At 40.6% G+C, this 21,931-nt stretch overlaps 1 protein-coding gene across 2 annotated transcripts in view; it reads left to right on the forward strand.

The window, feature by feature from the left end:
• Window positions 1–12,026, forward strand: part of FEZ2 (fasciculation and elongation protein zeta 2) — a 31,903-nt gene extending 19,877 nt beyond the window's left edge. For both annotated transcript variants that reach the window (XM_064445863.1, XM_064445864.1), the window contains 2 exons: window positions 1,339–1,404; window positions 8,009–12,026. In XM_064445863.1, the coding sequence (XP_064301933.1) occupies window positions 1,339–1,404; window positions 8,009–8,025 (83 nt within the window). In that variant the 3' untranslated portion in view covers window positions 8,026–12,026. The remainder of the gene's footprint in view (window positions 1–1,338; window positions 1,405–8,008) is intronic.
• The last annotated feature ends 9,905 nt before the right edge of the window (window positions 12,027–21,931 follow it).

A 21,931-nucleotide genomic window follows, 5' to 3' on the forward strand; every position in this document is an offset into this window, starting at 1 on the left:
GTAGTTGTAGAGAGCCATAAGGTCTCCCCTCAGCCTCCTCTTCTCCAGACTAAACACCCCCAGCTCCCTCAGCCGCTCCTCAGAAGACTTGTTCTCTAGACCCTTCACCAACTTCGTTGCCCTTCTCTGGACACGCTCCAGCACCTCAATGTCCTTCTTGTAGTGAGGGGCCCAAAACTGAACACAGTACTCGAGGCACGGCCTCACTAGTGCCGAGTACAGGGGCACGGTCACCTCCCTGCTCCCCTGCTGGCCACCCTATTCCTGATACAAGCCAGGATGCTGTTGGCCTTCTTGGCCGCCTGGACACACTGCCGGCTCATGTTCAGGCAGCTGTTGACCAACACCCCCAGGTCCTTTTCCTCCAGGCAGCTCTCCAGCCACTCCTCCCCCAGCCTGTATGTAGCATTGCATGGGGTTGTTGTGACCCAAGTGCAGGACCCGGCAATTGGCCTTGTTAAATCTCATATCGTTGGCTCCGGCCCAACAATCCAGCCGGTCCAGGTCCCTCTGCAGGGCCTTCCTGCCCTCCAGCAGATCGACACTTCCACCCACACTGGTGTCATCTGCAAACTTACTGAGGGTGCACTCAATCCCCTCATCCAGATCATCAGTGAAGATCTTGTACAGGACTGGCCCCACACAAACTTACATGTGTCAAGTTGAGCTAGTCCAAATGTTTTTTTCCTTCTTCGGAAGTATGCAAGGATGGACAATTTTTACTTGATACAAATCAGAAAAAATAGCACTTTGGCATTATTCTAAGTTAATGCCAAATTCAATCACGTATTTAAGATTTTTCTAAGCTACACTTGCTAATGTTCACCATTTCAGGGGAAAAAAAATACCACCATTTTCATCAGATTGTTCACAGCAGTGTTTCTCTAGAAGAGTGCTGCTATTCTATGATTTGGGATGAAGATCAAAGAAATAAATTAAGGAACAGAGCATACTTTTTTACCTTAAAAAGGTCCAGCAGGTGCTAGCATATTTTAGTTTTAGATGTGGTGACTTTCTTTTGGAGAGATTTTTTTTTTTAATAGGGAAGAGGTGCTTTTTTTGTTATGACTCATGACATTTTATGGTAATAATTATGGTAATAATTAAGCACATAAAATTGGTCTCTTCTATCCATCTACTGCAGAGTTCAGTGAGAATTGTACAAGTGAAAGATGGAGATGTGATGTGTCTCATTGTGTTTTCTCATACTCCAGTTAAGAGTTTTCTTACTGATCTGGTGGTAATACCTCTATAAGCAATTGAAACAGCTTTGTGGTATTTCTTTTGAGAATGTTGTTTTTATGACTAAACATCTGATTTTTTGTCTTCCTATTTCAGTCCTGCATGCCATGAAAGAGGATAGTGAGAAAGTGCCAAGCTTGTTAACAGACTATATTTTAAAGGGTGAGTATGTTTCTTAGCAGGGATTTTTTTTTAAATCTAAATTAACTTAATGTACATACAAGGTGTGTTTGAAAAGAGTAGTCCTACAGCATTCATTAATTATGTTGCCCTTCTATCAAACAAGGCTCTCATTTTTATTCTCTTCTATTTTGTCCGAGGTTTCTGAGCATATAGCTCATGAATAAGATGTGTTTATTTTGTTTGTGATAATATAATATAGCAAAGCATGTGGTGTATATTCACACAGCTGAGGGACATCAGCAGAGCAGAGCACTCTGGCTTACAAGTGGAATGGGTGTAGTAAAGAACTCAAACTGCCTATGGTAATTGTGGATTTGCTAGATGAAGTGCTTATAGCATCATTTTAAGTGTTACCTTTTACATTTACTTGTTATGCCTTCTTCACATTTTATTTAAAAGGTTTCTGTACTAATCATTTATTTTCCAGTCTTGTACATTGATTATATTAATAGAATGTCAGACAGTGAAAATCACCGCTTGCTTTAGCTTTAAGGAGTTGTTCCAGGTAGTTTCCAGGTTGTTAAATTACTTCTAAAAGTTTTTCTTCTGACTTCTATTTTTGCCTAGATCTTATTAATGCTTATGTTCTTAATTCTTGACATATAAATAGTACCATCTTTAAAGTTCAGCATATGCATCAAACTCCCAAAATATGAACAAATCAATGTACAAAAGGAAGACGGATGTCTCTTTATTTGCCACCCAAGTGCATATTATGCTCTGCTTCGTGTTCATATGCTGCAAAGTTTTTCCTTTCTTTTGGTATTATGATTTCCACGTCTCACTGTTTTTTCAAGTACAATCGTTTGACTTAACTGCCCCCATACATTTTTCAGTGGTTTTTGTATTTCTTACACAGACTTCTAATCGCTCTCATCTTGCAGAGATCTGAAAGTACTTTCAGGTTGAAGTTGTGGATGAAATTTAGTGTGCTGTTGCTTCAGAAAATCTATGGGGAGAAACATGCAGTATTCTAGAAGCTCTGACAGACCTTCGGTTGGAAGAGACTCACTTCTAAGTTTCATGTAGGGTTGCAGAACTACCACATACAATAAGAGTGCAGAGATCCTTTCAGATGGTTCCTTTGATTGCTCTGTTGTTTACTTACCCTTTCTGAAAATCCTTCCTATATTAGACAGATGTATTTGCTTATGAGCTAAGAGCCATTTAGGCTGAAGATCAAGGTCATGGCACTAAACTTTAGTTTTGTGAAGCAGAATCTTTGACCAAAGAGGATGACCTGTTGTCAATAATTAAAGCTGTTTGCTTTTCCTCAAAATACATCTGGTAGAAACTGATTGGAATGAACGGTGCTCCCTACAGTGTCTGCTCTTATTTTTAGATGGAGCTATACAGAAAAGCTTTCAGATTACTAGGCTACTGAGAAGAAACTGGCTGCCTAGGGAAACGGAGAAATCTTAGGCATAGAAGGCTTATAAAAGTAGATCAGCTGAACATATGACAGGATGATCTAGGAAGCTTGGTGCTGAGGTTCCCTCCTACCTCTGCTTGTGCATGCTCGTGACTTAAAGATCACCAGTGCTGTTTTTTCTAGCTAGATGCAACAATTACAAAAACGTAATGCTCACGTTAAATGTGTTGGATCAAACCAGGTCTTCATATATAAGCACTCTTGTCTCTAAATCGTAAAACACAAGTCATTGGAGTGCAAAAGGTAATCACATCACTCGTACTGAAAGGAAAAGGTGATTTCCCCTCTGCTGTCATAATTTCATTACTGAACAGAACTAAGCTTTTCTCACTCTTCTGTGGGTCTGTTTACACAATGGCAAGCAGTCTACAAGCTAGCGAGCACGGAATTTTACTCTTCCTTTCCAGGTAGCCTAAACTAAACTTCATATTGCTACGTTTAGATTATATTAAATATTTTATAGCTGGGCTGACAGTGTTACATTGTAATGTAGATTTGTCCTGTAGAACAGGCAAAGTCTTCCAACTGTTTCTGAAGTTGTAATCTGTTTCTCTTCTTTTTCTGCCACTAAAACTTCTGGCCTGAAGCTTCAGTGAGGCTTCATACATGGCACAAAATACCCCCAGCCACCTGTCTATTGTCTGAAAATTATTTTTAAAGCTTGTTAAAGGGCAATTAGATGATTCGAACAATCACTTGAAGCAACTTTCAGCTCAGCTTTTGTACCTGATATTCCAACCTACTCCCTCAATTTCAAACTAAAAGGAGTGACCTACTTTTCAGAGAGTCTGCTGTCTTCACTAGAAAGATAAAAAATGTCTTGGCAAGGTGAAAATGATTATGGGGATTTAGAGGTTTGAATTTGTTTTCCAAAAGAAACAGAAGGATAACAAGTTCTGGACCCAGTAATAATAATCCATATGGTATAGTGATAACTGAATTCATTTTACATTTCATTTTTTTTTACTCTATGATCCAGCTATTGTCTTAGACTGAATGGATTACATTTCTTTTTATTAAAGCTTTAATCAAGAAATGACATTCTGAAACGTGTTAATTATATCACCAAAGATACTTAGTTCTGTTAAAATCTGTTAACGTATTGTTCCTTTGAGGGTCATTTTTCCAGTCTTACAACAAAAAAGCAGGCAGTAAATTACATGTGACAACAGGATATGTGTAGCTTGATTCTTTTCATTCTATGGTATTAAAAATTAGAACATGCTGGTCTTTCGTGGGTATTATGGCTGTCCACAGAATTAGTATTAAACTTGCCCAGATATTGTTGGTTACTGTTGAAAAGTTACTCAGATTGTTTAGAATCAAGAGCTGAAGAAAAAATACCAGGAAGAAAGTGATTCTAACAATTGCCATAGTATTGTTGGCATAATGTAATGGGGCAAATAAAAGAAGAATGCTGTGAACCTGGAAGGGTTAACGAAACCATTAGATTGAGCAGTAAGTGTTGATTTAACAAGGAATCTTGCCAAATTCATTGATTTTCTGATAAAAAAAGGGCAGTAAGTTCATATTTTCTCTGATTTTCATGGTGTTTTGTAGAAGTGTTACCATCTTGAATATCTTGAACTAAATACCAAAATAATTCTGAAATTTGTGAAAGACTAAATTTGGATCATGTAGGAGGACACACACAGACCCTGTCCATGTGTGTTGTCTAATACTTCATATCTTCATTTAATAATGATTGAGTAAATTTGTTTTGGGAAGGCAGTTTGGCCAAGAGCTGGAGCATGGGACTGGATCTTGAAGGAGAGTTCTGCAACCAGATCTGCTATTGACTTTCTATGTTACCGTGGATCACTCTTGCGCTTTCTTTCGTAACCAGCTGATGCTTCTGAAAGCTAAAGCTTTCTGCTTTCTGGAAGTAGAAATCCTCAGAACATGGGATGTGAAAATGCAGTGTAATAAAGAAGTGAGAAGTGAAAAAGTCCAATGCAACTCAATACATTTCATGTTAGGGAAAAAGAAAACTCCATATGCATTTCTGAATAGGGTTATTAGTTTTGAAATTATTTCTGGTATTTGCTTCTTCAAAGCCTCCTCTTTTCCCTATTTCTACCGCCCCCTTGTGTCTCTCAAAATGTTAAAAGTATCATCATTTTGTCGTCATGCTTGAGTCCCTTTCTCCTGTATCTATTCCATAGGGAGTACCTCCTCAAAGATAAGTATCCCAAGGCCAGACTATGTACATATTCCATGTAGAGTCTTGTACAACACAGTAATTTATCCTCTCTTGTTCGTATTACTCTTGATGCGACCTAAATTATCTTCAAGGAGATTTTTTTCATTTTTGTGGGGTTTTGTTTATTTTCAGTCAACATTTCCATCCTGAAATTAGTAATAATGAAAGGGATGTAGTGATTTGCTTTGCAAGTATATTGTAGTTCTTCTCCTACCAGCATTTGATTCATATTCTATTTTATAGATTTAGAAGGAAAATAAATGGTAACATGAAATGGTTAAGCATTTGCAATTGTGCTTACTTTCTTCTGAATACATTTTCAATATAGTAATATTGTTACTATATTTTACCATTAGGGATCATGTGTGTCAGTCTCTTTCCCCAGATAACAAGTGTTAGGACAACAGGAAATGGCCTCAAGTTGTGCCAGGGGAGGTTTAGACTGGATATTAGGAAAAATTTCTTCACCAAAGGCTTGTCAAGCACTGGAACAGGCTGTCCAGGGAAGTGGTTGAGTCACATCCATGGAGGTATTTAAAAGACGTGGAGACGTGGTGCTTAGGGACATGGTTTAGTGGTGGACTTGGCAGTGTTAGGTTTACGGTTCAGCTTGATGATCTTAAAGGTCTTTTCCAACCTAAATGATTCTATGAAGTAGAAACTGAGATTTAGAGGAGGGTGGGGGAATGCATTTGCTGTCAGGGGAAAAAATATCAAGCCAATGCTGTGAAAGTCTTGATCTTAGCACATTTTTCAACTGAAGCTGACAGCTTAGTGTGCTCACTGTATTTAAATGCCATTTGTGTTCATCTTCCTATTGATCTTTTTTGATGGTTTAACAAATACAATGTGCTTTGAAAACATTGTGTTTGTTTCCATTGAAAGACCTACAGAAGCAAGTAAGCAGCGAAGTTTCTTGTACACAAGTTAAGCTGAAAAGCAAGGAGCACAGATGGAGATATTTTTTGTCACATCTTGTAGTTGCATTGGTTTTAGGTGTTGCAACAGGAATAGGTACCATATCCTTAGATGAAAGCATGTTTGTATTGACTATACCCATTGAAATTTTTCTTTTTACAGAAGCTTTCAGTCTTTCTTCTTGCATGGGTAATATAATAACTCTCTGCATTATGATTTACGTGCCAAGTAAAATAATGCAGCAAGTAGTAGCATCTGTAATTCCTTGAATTATGCAAGTTTAGGCTGTTTCCTGAAGAAAATGCCTCTGTGCAGTCATGTTGTCTGTCTCTTCAGCCTCACAAATAATAATTGCCACTTTCAACCCCACAAGGCAGAAAGGAGGGTTACAGGAATAACTGCATTTCGCCAATACTGTAGGGAGCTGCATCTAGGTAGGAGAAGGACTGAAACGACTATTGAGCTGAAGGCTATTGGCTCTTAAAAACCAACATCCAGTTGGCCAGATAGCTTTTATATATTTGTGTACAGGTGAATGTACTTAGAGTAGCTCCTGTCAGTCCTGTGAGAGGCATGAGGATGGGGGACAATATGGGGAGGACCTGCTGGGATGGAGTTCATAGCAAAGTTTAAAGTGGAAGCTGAGGAAAGCATGGTGGGAAGGGGAGTTACCTAGTTTTATTGTTATGGGATAAGGAGGAGGATCTTAGGAAATCTGCTGGAAGCAAGGGTTCCTTAATTTAGCTACTTACAGAACAAATCAATGAGAGATATCTACAGGCTAACATTTCATATACTCAGGACCAAAAGATTAGGGATAAGTTGTCAGGTAGCACATCTAGACACATTATTTCAAGGCTATTAGTTTTTAATTCAGTTCTTACAAAATTTGAAGATTTAACTTAGTTACTGGGATAATTTAAAAATATAACATACTACCAGTATGATGCTCAAACTGAATAAATAAATACACTCTGTACCCTTGCAGAGTTAGTTGGGTTTTTTTGCTTAATTTGAGAACACATGTAGAGTGTAAATAAATGTAACATTCTTAAAATGTAAGTACTATATATAACAATATTTAAGTATGTATGTATTTATAGATGAAATACATCTGATTTCAAGTGCATTTATCCTTAAAATAAACTGTTCTGAAATGTATTTATTGCTAAGCTTTGTGTTCTTTTCCAGCTGTGCTTAAACAGTAATTGTAACATAAAAATACAGTGCTAAAAATAATATCCTATACATTACTACTGAGTAAAATGCATTAAATATGTCTAGTATTATTTTTTCAGGCTTTTTTCTGAATGGAGATGTCATGAAAGCAGAATAATTTTCCATCTTTTAGCGTGCGTTCCTGTTTCTTATCTTCTAGTAAAGGCTTAAAAAGCCCACAGTTTTTTGTTTTAATAAAACAAGAATTTATCCCTTGTTCTATTTTTAAATTATGCAAGTATTTCAGTTAAGAACAACACTTACTTTTCATGCCTTTGAAGTTTTTGTTTAATCGTTACACCTGACTTCTTTATTTGCTTTTGTGTTGTGCTAGCATTGGTTTGAAAGCTGGATTGCTCTGAGGTTTGTGTATTACATGTGAAACAGGAATGAGAAACACGTGAAGGACATGTCTTATCTTCCCACTGTGTGATTCAAGTACATGCACCAGAATTAGAAAGTAGAGCTAGAATCTCAAATTGTCAGTGCATATTTTTAAAATAAAATTGCATGCATCACCTTTTTATTAATGTTCTGTTTTCTAATAGAACACCTAAAAAAGCACTGTTTAAGACATGACCTTTAGTTAACTCATTTCTGGGAAATATTAGTTAAAGATAGTGGGTTGTGTCATTTAATTATCTTTTGAGAAGAGCATGATACCTTAATTGCCAGTTTCAGTTGATTTCTAGATTTTACTGTGTAACTGATAGGATAGAATTCAACATTTAAGTATTTTAGTATACACAATACATCTTATATGGACTAACTTCACTGATTTTTATCAAGATGTATTTGTGGTTCTTTTGCAGTACTGTGTCCTACATGAAGAGGGCTGCCTTTCAGAATTAGCCATGCTCCTTCCTGTGATGAGAAGCTTTCCATGGATATAACTCTTAGTATTTTTTCATTTGGCATTATACCTAAACCAGTATGCATTTACCTCCTCTGTGTGTGCGTGGATTTTCTGATCCTACAGTAAGTCTTCTGGGCATGACAACTCATCCGTTTTAACTTAATAGTGCAATGAACTGGAGCAGGGAACAAGCATTGTACAGTTTTACTCACATTGTCCTGGCTTTTTAAAGTCTATTTTTACATTGTATAGCATGTAGTAAATCCTCCTGCACATTTTGTTGTTGGAAGGAGAAGTAAACTTTGAATAGTGTAAATAAAATAAGCCTAGTTTTAAGGAATCCATATTTAAAAGCATCCTTAGTTCCTATAGCAAAGATGCTAAAAGGATCATGGTCGGGCTTGGACTAAAAGATTCAAGTGAGTTCTCCAGGAAGCACTCCAGAACAGTGTTGATGGAAGTCAGCATTTGACACTTGTTTTAAAACGGTAATTTTGGTTGAACTATACAACAGTGTTGTTCATACAGTGAACAAATCCACATTCTTCGATGGTGTGGCAAAGTAATTGATGTGTTACCTGTCCTTGTTATCTAACACAAACATCCAAGTAATGTAATATTTCATATTTGGTTTTATTTTCATTATTAATGTTCATGTGGTTTAGATATTCTCCCATATTGCTGCTATGATTTTACTGTTTTTAGTAAGTGTTTGATCTTAATGAAAATGCTTCAAAATATATATATATAAACATTTTAAAAGGCTATATCTTTTTAAAAATACATGTACAGTTTGAAAAACTTGCACTTGGGTTCCAGGGTTCCAAGTGAGTACTGTATTGAGACATTGGTTGTTGTGTATCTCTAAATTTTACTAAAAATCCCTCTTGTAAATTGTATGCACTGTCTCCTCTGTGATGATGTATCTGCAGATGAGAATGTATTTTACAAATCCTGTAAAAGAAACGTACCCCATAATCTCAACATTAAATACTTGTCACAAATAATTTTGCCAGTCTTAAAGATTAGAATGAACTATAAGGCGCATTAATAAAAATAAAGGAGCTATTTTCTAGGTTGAATTCCTATCAGTTCTATACCCAGCTTGATGCACCGCACGTGTGGAGGCACTGGAAGTTGAAGAGGAATTTGCTCCTGAATACCTTGTGTCACTTCTCTAATATGCAGTTTTATCATTGTCACCAAATACTCACTTTGATCAGTAAAACACATCGAGTTTTAAAATAGTTCTCATAATGCTTTCTCTTCTTTCTCAATATTTTTGTCTTTTGTGCCTTTTGCAGTCGGTAAAGTTTTCAGCTTAAAACTCTTTCTTCTTCCCTCTCCCCATGCTTGACCACCAGTGGATACTTCCCAGCCTGCTCAGGAATAAATAGAACCTCTGCATAAGTGTGTCATATGTGAGGAAGAGTTTTTGTTACTTTATTCTACTTCATTTGTGGTGTCTCCAACAAGAAAGCTGCCATTTATTTCTTTAGCTGATGTCTTACAAACTCATTATGGCATGCTTTCTCTATAGAAATGATTGATGTTGACTATTGATGCCTGGAAATAGGCAAAGGGGATGACCCCACTTCGCTTCATTTTTTTAAAAAAGTTGCACGTGTTGTGAAATACACTGTCTCCAAATGAGGTCTATTCAGAGACGCTGCAATCTACTTTTGAGGCTTGAGGTGACAAGGTGGAACAAAAAACAAAATTAAAGGGAGACTTTAAAAAAAAAAAAACTTTTGACAAAGTTTATGGTGTTATTTGTAGCAAATCTTGGGTGACTTAAAGTCACAAAATACTAAAAGTAGTAGGACCTGAAAGAAAACCCAACACTAAAGACCAGTAACAGCTTTAGTGAGCTAAGCATCTGCTTGGGTATCTCGTGCTCCTCAGCAGACTAAACAAGATTTCACTATGAAAAGTACCTGTTTACCTTGTATGGAGAATCGTAGCATTAAACAACAGCTGCCAAATGTGACAAGTATTATATGTGTGCATAAAAAAACCTCAAAATATTTGAATAAAAAGAACCATGCAGATCTGCTTTTCTGCTGAGTTGTATGTACTTCATATTGTCTATTATGCATCCTTTTTCCAGATGCATTATTGAATCTTGTATTCTTTCAGGGAGCTGGGTTCCATTATTCTTTTCTTTTTAGTTTTAGCATGTGATAGCTATTAGTGGCCATCCAAGAACAGCTGCTGACAAATACCCTAGAAGAGATTTGGTAAAATTATATTTTTGCCAAAATCAATTCCATTTTTAATATGAAGAGTCCTGGAAGCAAAGTCTCCTTAAAATCATTGAATTTTAAGTTACCTAAAGTTAGGTTATGTGCATCACTTGCTTTAATGGGCTTTTGTGAGGTTTTTTTGTGATTTTGTTTGTTTGTTTGTTTGTTTTTTGTTTTTTTATAAAATTCTACCCTTTTTTCTGGGTTTCAGGTATTTTGTTTGATATAAGCTTATTCACTTGCTGGCTAGAGACAAATGATGAGTCAGGGACTGTCTGGAGGTAGTCAAGAGTCCTAGAATTATGTTGCCTTGGTTAAGGAAAGAAACTTGAAAACAATTTTGGTTCCCTTGTGGTGAAAGATAATGCTTTAGCTGGACTCTCAGCTGGTATAGGTAATTGGTGATAAAGAACATCTGCTGTTGACTGTGCCAGGTAATTGTTGCCTTTAACTTGGAGTGGTGGTTTTATTGCTGCAGTTAACATCATTGTTGCTTCCAGCCTGGAATACCTTGGCATTCTTTATGCATGAGTGTCACTTGGAAACTGCCGCTAGCCCAGAAATGGCACTCTGTGCGCTTGGCAGCAGAGCTGATGATCAAGTGCGTGTCTCTGCACAGCACTGTTCACAGCAGCTGCCGCCTCATTTCCAAGGGGACAACTTAAGATACAGGTTTTAACTCGTGACATTGTAGGTGGTACAGAGTCTGTGTAGCAGGAAGCCTGCTTCTCCAGCTGTGGCAGCAATGGGCAGTGGAGATCAGTAGCTTGCTTCACTTCGAATGGCATCTACCCCACTTGGTTGGGAAGGGCCTAGAAGCAAAGCTTTCTAGTGAAGCGGTCTCAGCTCCGATGCACCTGAGCCTGAACTTACTGACTCATCTCATTCTGCAAAGTGTATCTTTCTTTTGGGTGATGGTGCTGTATTGTAACAGAATCGATGTGGGTTTGGAATTATTTTCTGATTCAGATACAAATCCTAACTTTTAAAACTTCTGATGAACCTCCCAGTTATCCCTGGCTATAAAGTAACTCCAGAAACCATTAAAAAAAATCTGTCATCCAGTAAAAAATGAAATCTCAGAACAAAATGGATCGTGAATCGTGTTGGGTGGATTTAGTGTTCTGCTTCTCTTGGCGGCATAGCAGTGTTTATTTTAAGCCTAAAAAGAAACTAGTGTCATATAGGAAATATACCGGTTCCAACATTAAGATAATACAATTCCTTCTCAAGATGTCTACAATTTTGCAGGTAGCAGTGAGTGCTGGAGGGTGTTTAGGGCACATCTAATGATGAAGTGCTAGATACTCTCCTTGCAGAGTTTCTTATCACTGAAGAATTAGAAAGGATGCTTTCATTTTTTCAATGCTTTTTCCTTGCTGGTGAAAGGGAGTGTGGTGTTCCTTTACTCATGTTCTTTTGATCAGGGCCTAACTCAGGACTTTTTGTATGTATTGATTAGCACTGGCTCTCTGGATTAGCTGATCAGCGTCCAGACCTAACAGTAATTGTTGAAGAAACTGTATGAACTGGGAGAACTAGTTACTGAACTTTGTCACTGTGTTTCGGTTTTCTCTCTTTTACAATCCACAAAAGTTGGATAGAAGCCTCTCTTTGCACTGAATGCTAATTTAAACAGAGCTCATAATTTTGTTGTTCATTTTCCAACCATTTTTTCTGTTTGGGTTTTGTGTTAACTTTATGTAATAAATACTAATTTTAATTTTGTGTAGCGTTGCATGCCAGTTCTTGAATTCAAGTACATGTTTCTTGGAAACGACATGTTATAACGTAGGCTGAATACAATGGGATGAAAAACTCAACAAAGAAGGTAAAGTGTGTGGATTTTCTTGATGAGGAAAGTGTTTGGAGAATTCTCCAGTTCTTTCAAAACTGTGGAAAGCAAATTCTGATCCTACATCTGTTTCTGTCAATATACAATCCTGCACAGTTCGATGGCTTGATGGTATTCAGGGGCTGACCTATTCAAAGAAAACAACCCAGACTTTCCCACTGACTGCATTTTTGGCCTTCAGGAGTATTCTATTGCCCAACTCAAGCAGGCTGGTGTACAGGCAGTCTTTTGAGTGGAATGGCAGCATTGCTGTTAAAATGTCAGTTCATTTTTCTCCGTAGACAAATCATTGACTGTTCCCAGGAATGTTTCTCATTCTGCTTATATTGCTGTCACAGGAAAACTAATTGTGTAAAGTATGCCCCATATAGATCATGCTGCTTAGCTGCGTATTTTGGAATCTGGGTTGGAAGATGCCTAAATCAGCATGGAAGTCCCTCAAAACACCTTACAGCTATTTCCTCATGGGGAAAAAAAATATCTACAGTATTACCTGCATTCACCTCTTTCCCACCTGAGGGATAGAAGCTGTCCTTGAGATAAATTTGAAAAAGACAAATGCAGAACCTCTGTCGCTTTCAGTTCCAGAAGTTCATATTGTCTGCTAGCGATAGCATGAAAATAGTTCAGTAGAGGGCTGCTTCCTTCTGCGTGCACCTGTCGTTGATGCATGGAGGGAGCAGTCGTATCAGCCTGATCTAAACCTCACTGTCACCAGAACCACAGAGCTTTTGCCTAAAATTGAACATTTGCTTCCTCCAATGCATATCCGAGATCATAAAAGATCAAGCCCTGGAAAGCTTCGCTTTGCATTCGGTGCAGCGGGCGATTCCCCTCTGAACATCCTGGACACGGAGGCACAGCGTGGCACCGCAGTTGCCTGTATCACCAAACAGCAGAAGAGGGAGCTGTGCAGCAAAAGCACTTGGTACTGAAGGATGGGCTTGGAGAACCACTGCACTTCACAGTGGTGACAGCTTTAGTAGGACAGGGCCCTTGACATACTTAAGTTTTCTGTCAGGCATTTCAGCCATGAAGGATGGACAGGGAGGTCTTTTTCCCTGTTTCTGTAGATGTTGCTTTTCCATTGCCTCGTAAATTTTTGTACTGCTCTGAACTGACTTAAGGAGTTGAAGTATGACTTTGCTGGCTTAGAACAGTAAGTCTTGAAATTTGGGGTAAAAATCAAGCAAAATCCAATAGCTTCCAGGGTAATTTTAAGAGGCCTGTTTCTAATCCTGCATGCTTGGGTTAGAAAACTATTAATGATCAGTCTTTGTCATGTACTCTTTGACATAAAAAATAGTGACACTTTCTTTTGAAGTGTTGATCAACAGCTCTGTTGGCTGCCGACAGAGAATTCTGCACTGCCTTACAAATGGCTCCCAGGACAAAGTTCACCTATGCAGCCAGAAGTTTTTTTCAGAGGAGAGCTCAGAGTTTTGAAAAGCTTATTTAAATAAGCGTCTGAAGAACACAGAATGTATTTCAGTGGACTTCGCATTAGTACCCCTAAACAATTCACAAACATGGTTCAGTAGCTAAAGCAGTACCAGGAATGGAGATGAGAACATAGCACACAGACCATACCGTAGCATTCTCTTGTAGAAACTGTATTCCCTGGACTGAGAGACAGTTCCCTTCTCACAGCTGAAAGCAATCATAGAGTTGAGACATCGCAAGGTGTTGGAAGATCGGGAGATAGCTGTGTTCTTTGCTGCTATGGAAGAGCTCAGGAGCAGGTGGAATCAGCTGCAGATGGATGGACCTCAGAAGGTAAGACCAGATACTTAGCGTTGATGATGTAAGTGCCTTACTGACTTAGGAAATGAAGCAGCAAGACCAGCTGCAAGGTTTTTGCTTCCTTCTGGCCTGTGTTTCCTGGGCAGTGCTGAGTCCCACAGTGGCCAACTTTCCCTGCCTCTGCCCATCTTCCTTTCCAAGTGGCCCTTCCTGTCCCTTCCCTTGTTTGTGCTCCTTCCTACACCTGCTCCTCCCTGTTTGCCTGAGGCTACCTTTGTGGTAACTGTTGCTCCATGCCTCAGAGGAACATGATGGGTGCACTATACTGCCCCTGCTACTCCAAACCAAAGTTCTTTCCCCCTCCTTCCCAGCCTGGTGGCCCTTCATTTGTGTTACCAGCTGTAAGCCTCTTCTCCTTTTTAAATACCCCATGGAATGTAAGTAGTTAAGACTCATATCTTTGAAGAGGGGAAATTAATGAGGGAGTTGAGTGTTGTGAAAATTTTGTCCAAGTAAATAAAGAAGCCTCTCGGAAACTGAGCAAGTATGTGTTGAGCTGGTGCTGACAACACTGAGGGCAAATGAGTTGCAGGGCTGGCTGTGGTGAGCTGCTAGCATGGAGAAGCACTGTCAGAGCCGGAGGCAGTCGCTGACGCAGTGGGTGTGAGGCTGATGGGCAGAAACGCTGGCTGCCTGTCTGCTGTAAGCTATTGAGTACTGAGCCCAGAAGGAGGGAAGAGGCTGTTGAGAAGGAGCGGGTCTGGGTGAAAGGAGGTGGTCACTGCATGACTCGGAGAGTAGGAGTGTGCTGGGAGACAAACTCTCATGTTGTCTGTGTTGGTATAAACTCATATGTGGAGGATGTTATGGTCTAGTTCTCAGCTGGGTATGGAGGGACTCTGTTTTTTCTGCCCACTCTGTCGTCATGTGCTATGGGGAAAACAAGGCTGGGCTGCATGTGCATCTGTGGGCACAGTCCTGCAGTGGTCTGTAATGGCTTCTCATCGTCTTTGCACACACTTCATAGTTCAGAGATGATGCACATTCCTAGCGTGCACATGTCCTTTAGGTTTAACAATCTGGCCAAATGCCTATTCTGCTGAGGTGTTGGGCAGCTCAGGTGAAGTTAGCAGGAGGTAAGTGTTATTTCCTCTGTGTGAATTGGGCTTGGACCCCCACAGAACCTGGTATCTGCAGGGTGGAAGAGACTCTGCCCTCACTCTTTGAGATCGGAGCATTCCAATCTGTCATCAAAGGCAGGACTGGTACAGGTAACCTTGGTGTTTGTGAATTGTTCCTGATGGTGTCTAAGGGCTTGTATTATGAAAGAGTGGGAGCCTGTCTAGTTGCAGGATGCATAGGAGTCCTGCAAAGGTTGCTAAATAGTGTTGTGACTCATTCAGTATGTTGGCTTCACGGCTTCTTCAACAAGTGGATGCAATTTTGCCCATGAGGGACACATGAGCGTGCAGAGTGTCTTGCAAGAGGAGACTGTGGGTGGCTAGGTGCAAGGTCTCCTGGGGTCCACTCTGTTGCAGGGCTCATTCCAAGGACACAGCACAGTCTGCTGGAGGACACAGCAGCCTTGCATAGGATACCAGCTAGTTTTCAGTCGCTGCGAAGTCTTTGGCTCTCTAACAAGAATACAGTTCTGGAAATCTGGGTCTCAGCTGTGGCCATGTTTGTCAGGGCCTGCAGAGTCTCAGGCCTCTTGAAGATTCTCGGATTCTCTCTGTTCCAGTCAGGTTTCATGTCTCAGTCCCACATCATGATTAGTCTTGGCCAAGGGCAAGAGAGATTTAAGTGTGGGTCTTTTTCTGCAAACTGTAGCCTCTCCAGGATTGCGTGGTCACTGTACTATTTCAGGGAGTTTGAGGTTTGTTTAGGCTGAGATCTCTTAAGCCTTCAGTTTGCCTGTTTCTGGAGTCTCCAGCTCATCTGGAGTTAAAAAGCATGTTGCTCTCAGTCTGCAAGTTCTCACATGTGTTCCCAGGTGCCTGGGTCTCACAGCCATGTTACAGAAAACTGTGTTTCTCCCCCAAAAGACTAAAGCTGAGGACAAGATATGAGAAATAGATTATTGGAAAGTAACAGCCCATTGGTCCATCCACCCCCCACCTTTAGATTCAGTGTTACGAACAATGCTATTGTGTTGTGTTTGGATGTAGTCTTAGCAGAGGTCTCATGTTATTTGAGCCATCTCATGGCTTTTCTAATTATGGACATCAGCAGAGTTACAGAAAACTGAGATCTTTGTATTTATGTGCATTCTGGAACTGGCAGTCTGATACGGTTAGGGTTAGATCTGGGTTAGGGTTAGTATCCTTTCTGGAGTTAGACCACTGAATAGTGCAATACCTCCCCACTTAAAAAAAGGGAAATGAGCCCCTTCTCATCTGGTGCTTGTCTTCTTCTTGGGGGAGTCATTTCTGCTACAATCGCTGTAACGGCCCATGGCTTTCTAAGATATGATGATTGCCTTTTACAGACGACTAGCTTTCCTTCTGTGGCATTTAAGAATAATATGAGTTAGTAAGGGTTCTTTCTAAAATGACACCTTTAAAGGAATATTTTCTCTCTGGCAAGTGTCGGTCTGAAATACATGTGTCTGCCACAGGATGGCAGCAATCAGTCACCTTTGAAGCATCCTCTTTCGGTTCGAGTATTACGTTTCAAGATGGAAGTCCAAAGATAAACAAGTCTCGCTAGATAACTCTGAGAAGATGATACAACAAACACAGGAAAGCCTTTGTGTGCTCTTATTAATTATTAATGAAAACTGTGGTTTACAAAGTTCATTATAATATGATAACTTGCTTGGCTACAAAAGCTGGTCCAGGGGATGAGCTCTGAATACCTTATCATATAGTAGTTTGTATGGGAGATCATTCTTTGGGGGATTAAATACTGAGGGTGAGGTATGTAATCTCTTTTTAATGCTTCCCAGAGAGTACATATTTAATTCTTACCAAAATCTGAGGGGTTTCCACCTTTAGGCCTGGGTTCCCAGTGCCTGAGGTCAACTAAATTAAACTATCCATCACTGCAGTGTGATGCCCAGCTGTGAAGTACCTTCAGTTTCCCTGGTATTCAGTGCCTGTTTGAAGGCATCCAGTGCCTGGAGCCAGTCATTAGCATTTTAATGATTATGTACATTTACTTACAGCTAGTTTGCTGTCATCTCATCTGAAACAGTAAAAGAACCCTGGATGTAAAAATTAATTTAAGTCACTTGTAGTGGTCCCTGGTTGGTTCTGTGGTCAATATGATCAGTGACCTGCCCCAGCACTGAATGGTAGAAGCATTGCATTCAGTAAGACTCTATATGAAAGCCGAAGAGGATTTATAGCCTTTACCATGTGAAGGGTTTGGTAAAATTAAATTGTTCTTTGAAAGTTCTACTTTGTGAAAGCTGAGCCTTTCTGTTAGGAAATACGATTTTAAAAATCAAACAGTGCAGGCGTGAAAGAGGATTTGTAGCCAGCGAGGGCTCTGCCCTGGCAGACAGTATGTCCTGCTGCCTCCAGCCAGGGGTCTGCCGCAGCGCTGTGTGCCGCAGCGCTGGAGTGCCAGGCCAGCCTCTCTTGCCCCCAAGACTAATCAGGTTTAAAACATGAGTCATACCAATCGAGATGGTGCTGCTGAAGAGGTGTTTGTGCTGCTCACAGAACCAGTGGGGGAAACAGCAAGAGCTTTAGCCCCTCTTCTTACTAGCGTGGATATCTGCACTGCGAGTCACAGGTTAGCTCAGTCTCTTCTCTCTTTTGGTCGAGGTGTTTTTTGTAAGTCTCCCTCTTTCCATTTTTTCCTTTCCCTCCTTTAACTTGGAATATTTGGCAGATGCCTCAGGTGCAGCCCTTCTGCATCGAGTCGGAAAGGCAGGACGCGTGTTGGTGGGGCAAAGAGCAGGAGGCAGGAGTGTGCAGCATGTGTGGTGGCACGCCTGCGGTGAGCAAGCCTCGGCTGGGAACCACAAACCAGCAAAAGACATGTCCTCTTGGTGGGGAGGAGGCTTACCTGACACCTAGGGAGCACCAGAGACCAGAAACTCTCCCAATAGGGTATAAAAACATGGTGTCTGATGTGAATGAAAGGGGGTTTGAGGGAAGGCAAGTGTCAGAGAGAAAGCCCTGGACTTCAGGAGAGCAGACTTGGGCTCCTTCAGGCAGCTTGTAGATGGGGTCCTCAGCTTCACAGTGACAGAGGTAGCAAAGTAGAAGAGTAACATGAAGGAAAATCTCAGCCTCACAATGAGTGGAAAAAGAGTTCTATAAATTTCAAGTGTCTGGCTAAAATAAGCCTGTATGACTCAGTATTGGAGACCCTAGTACCAGACAAGACATGAGACACTCTCAAAGCTGTTAATAGCACTCTGGCAGGTAGACTTTCCTGGCTTGCCCACATAGCAATGTATTAATTGCTGTTCTGGAGTAGTCTGGGCAAAAACAAGCATATTTTTTGGCATACTTTTCCCTGCACAAATGATAGAAAGTGTCCTGAGTGTCTTTGCCCAGCTGTTTGACATCATGCCCCTTTGGAGTCTGAGAAGTCATTTTCAGTATTTGAAGGAAAATATCCTGAGACAGTATAATACTAGGATGACACATTTTTATACCACAGAGGTCCATAATCTGGGGCTGTGCCAGAAACATTGCTTAGAGAAGAAGCACTTCTGCTCCTCTTTACTGCAGAATTGTTCTTCCCATGGTGTGGGAGACAGCCTCCTTCCCAGCATTGGCTGTGTGTGATGGGGGTAGACTGGGGCACATCCATGCCTAAGGTGAGAGACAGCATACTCTCTGGTGACTGGTGTGGGGGTGCTTGGCATCAGGAAACAAAATCGCATGTGGAAAGCCCTGAGTGGGGAAGAAAAAGACACAGCTCAGATCTGCCATCATTGGAGGTGTCAGATCAGAGGTAGGATCAAGGATCTATTTATCAAAGCATACCTCCTCCTTATCCCTGAGATTTTAGCAAGTGTATGTGAGGAGAGAGAGCAATGAACTGTTGGCAGGATTTGTATGATCTCATATGGGACACAGATTTAGGTTATAGATTTACAGATTTAGGAGGATAATTCTGAATTAGATGTGTTCAGTCAGAATTCTCTCCCCTTCGTTCCCTCAGTGCCCGTGCAGACTCATAAGCGTCATCACAGGGACAGCATTGAGAGTCTGAAGGATGCTTTCCCTCTGATGTTCACATAGGTCAGAAGATTTTCATTCTTGTCTAACAGCTGGTTATGGTCTTTGTATTCATCCATTCTCAGTCTCCTGCTGGCTATGGCTTTTCTTCCCAGAAATCCCAGAGAGGGTGAAAAATCTAGCATTTCTGCAGAGAGCTGCCTCAGCTGCTGTGCCATGAATGACTTGGCTGGTTGTTTTGCTGTGGGGAGAGGAGGAACCTCTCAGAGACCAGAGGCACAACCTTCTGCTATGACCAATCGCAATCACTTTTGTGAGTTTGTCTCTGTCACTTGGAATAACCTGGATGTCTTTCAGTGAGGTTTTGTCCTGCCCTTAGTGGAAGTGAACATTGCTTTATCAACAGAGTTTTCAAATCAAGAATTCTGCTCTGACGAAAAGCATTTAGCCAACTCTTTTAAAGATTTCCTGTGCTGGTGTATTTTCTATTTTCTTTTTATAATTAATGCAGCTAAAACCCACAACATGCTTGTGGGTAGCCATAGTGTGATGGCATAGCATGACATGATAGGCAAAGTTTAATATTTTCTTTATGGGAACAGAAAGTAAACTTGAAGGTGAAATAAATTCTTCAGTCCTGTCCTACAGACTGCGGGGGTTTTGGCATCCTGAACCAGCTCTTGTAGCTGTGAGTGTCACACTGGTTCCCCAAATACAGGTCCATGTAGATGGATAAAGGCACAGTTTTTATAAACCCGTTTATTACTCTGACTTGTGAAAATACTGTCCTGACTCATGGTTAACTCCTTGCTTAAAGATGACTTTGAGATATCTAATGCATGCCCCAAGTGCAGTGAATGCCAATATGCTCTTTCTGGGGAGCACAGCAATGGGGCACAGCTGGCTGTCCACGTTTTTCAACTTCTAAATAGAGGACATGTTGAATTTAAAGCACAAACGCAGATCTTGTGAGCAGTGCATGCAGATGTGTTTTGAAGGGGTATGGTGACAGAAGAACAGCTCTGAAGATCTGTGGAAGGATGGAGAGGGCACATGGCTTTCATTCAAAGAATAAAAGCTTTCAATTAATGTTCGGGAGAAGAGTGGTAGTAGTAGTACTGCCACAGTATGGATAGCTCTACTATCTCCTCTTTCCAGCCAGGCTGTTAAAGGATCAGGTTTTTTAGGCTTTTAGAGGAAACTCTCAGCAGCCCTGAGCTTTACAATTCTCCTTCTCAAGTGACAGAATAGGACTGCAAATGTTATAAGGGAGCAAATACATCTGATCTCTGACCTAATATCAGAAAAGATCCCTGAAACTCACCACAAGTGCAAACAAGGCTCAAATCACTCAGCTGATGTGTGACCAACCCCTGAGCTTGGCAGGGATCTGTTGGGTTTGCCTGGGCAAATAAAATACCCTTTGTGGAAAGACTTGGCACTCTAACGGTGAAAAGTGCTGTTCAAATTTTAGGCTTTATTTTTCCAGTTTGCATTGGTAAAGTGACTCAAGGATCGGCTGACAGCATTTTGAAAGCTCACTTTCTGTGCATCTGTGAACAGTGATGGTCTCTGTTTTCCCCTCAGCAGATGCAGCCCTGGCTGACCTGCTCGAAGGATTAGGAGCGAAAGTGGGCAACATGGTGCAGTGCCTGACTCCTCAGCCATGTTGTCAAGCTGAGCAGTTTTGATGTGAGTAACTCCTCACCTCTTCTGACCTCATTTGGCAGCGTGAGCTCTTGCCCAAATAAGCAGCCCGCTTACTTATACACCAGGCAAACAGCCCTGAAAAGCCCATACTGCGCCTTTTGAAGTGCTGAAGAACTTTGCCATTCATTTGTAAGATCAGAGAGGCTGTATTTTTCAGGCAAGCCACTCTGAAATCCCCACTGGAGTTGTTTGCTCCTGTTTCTCCTCTGCGAAGCCATCCACTTCCATCCTTTCCCTAAAGTGTTGTCAGAGCAGAGTCCCTGCAAAGAGTACTGGTGTTTTAAGACTTCCCAGGGAAAGAAGAGACAATGTTTTCTCTTCTGTAGGGCTTGTGTTGTGCTGAACCTTTTTCTTTTGTAGGAATGCTAACTTTATGCAGGCACACAGCCATGTGGAAAAGCTGTAGCCCTGTATGGTTCTTCAGCAGAAGCTACTGACACCGATTACCTAGCCTAAACAAAGCCCTGGCAAACTAATGTGAGCAATTCTCAGGTGGCGTTGTGGTCAGCCTTAGGATTTTAAATTGCAGTGCAAATATCCTTTAAGTAGATCAACTTAGAAATGTGAAATGTTTGAAAGCTTAAAAAACAAAAAAATAGGAACATTTTTATCTTTAGGTATGGTTTGCATCAGTGTTTACCATGAGAAAGGCTGGCATCTATAGCCTTTCTGTGTACCACCATGGAATCTTGAAGATTGCTGAGATAATGGTGTGTCTATCTTCTGTAAAACTGTTGATCCAAACCTTGTGATGAAGGACAGAGAGAGATACCACCATTGCCATTTCTTAGTATCCTTTTAACAGAAGAGGTTAAGAAAGCACGTTAGTAACTCTTGGTTGGCATTATTAAAGGCTGAGAAAGCTTTTTCTGAAACCTTTTGCAATCTGTACATCTGAAACTACAGGTTCTCTGTTGCAGGTGGGTGGGACTGGCACATAGATTCAAATTTGCCAGGGAGGGACAGGCTGATAGAGGAATGGCATGCATGCTTTTTCTTTAGGAAACGATGTTGAAAAGCAGCCAGCTTTAAAGTAACCCAGTGAAGTGAGAGAATCTACCTTCTGTATTCATACAAGTCCTGGGTTTTGGATGGGAAAGAAAATAAATGAGCATTTTGGCTCCATGAAATCCTTACAGAAGAGACCGTAAGGAAGATCAGCCTTCCCCTACAAGCAGAAG

This window comes from Phalacrocorax carbo, chromosome 3 (genome assembly GCF_963921805.1).
Source record: "Phalacrocorax carbo chromosome 3, bPhaCar2.1, whole genome shotgun sequence".
In the NCBI taxonomy this organism is placed as follows: Eukaryota; Metazoa; Chordata; class Aves; order Suliformes; family Phalacrocoracidae; genus Phalacrocorax; species Phalacrocorax carbo.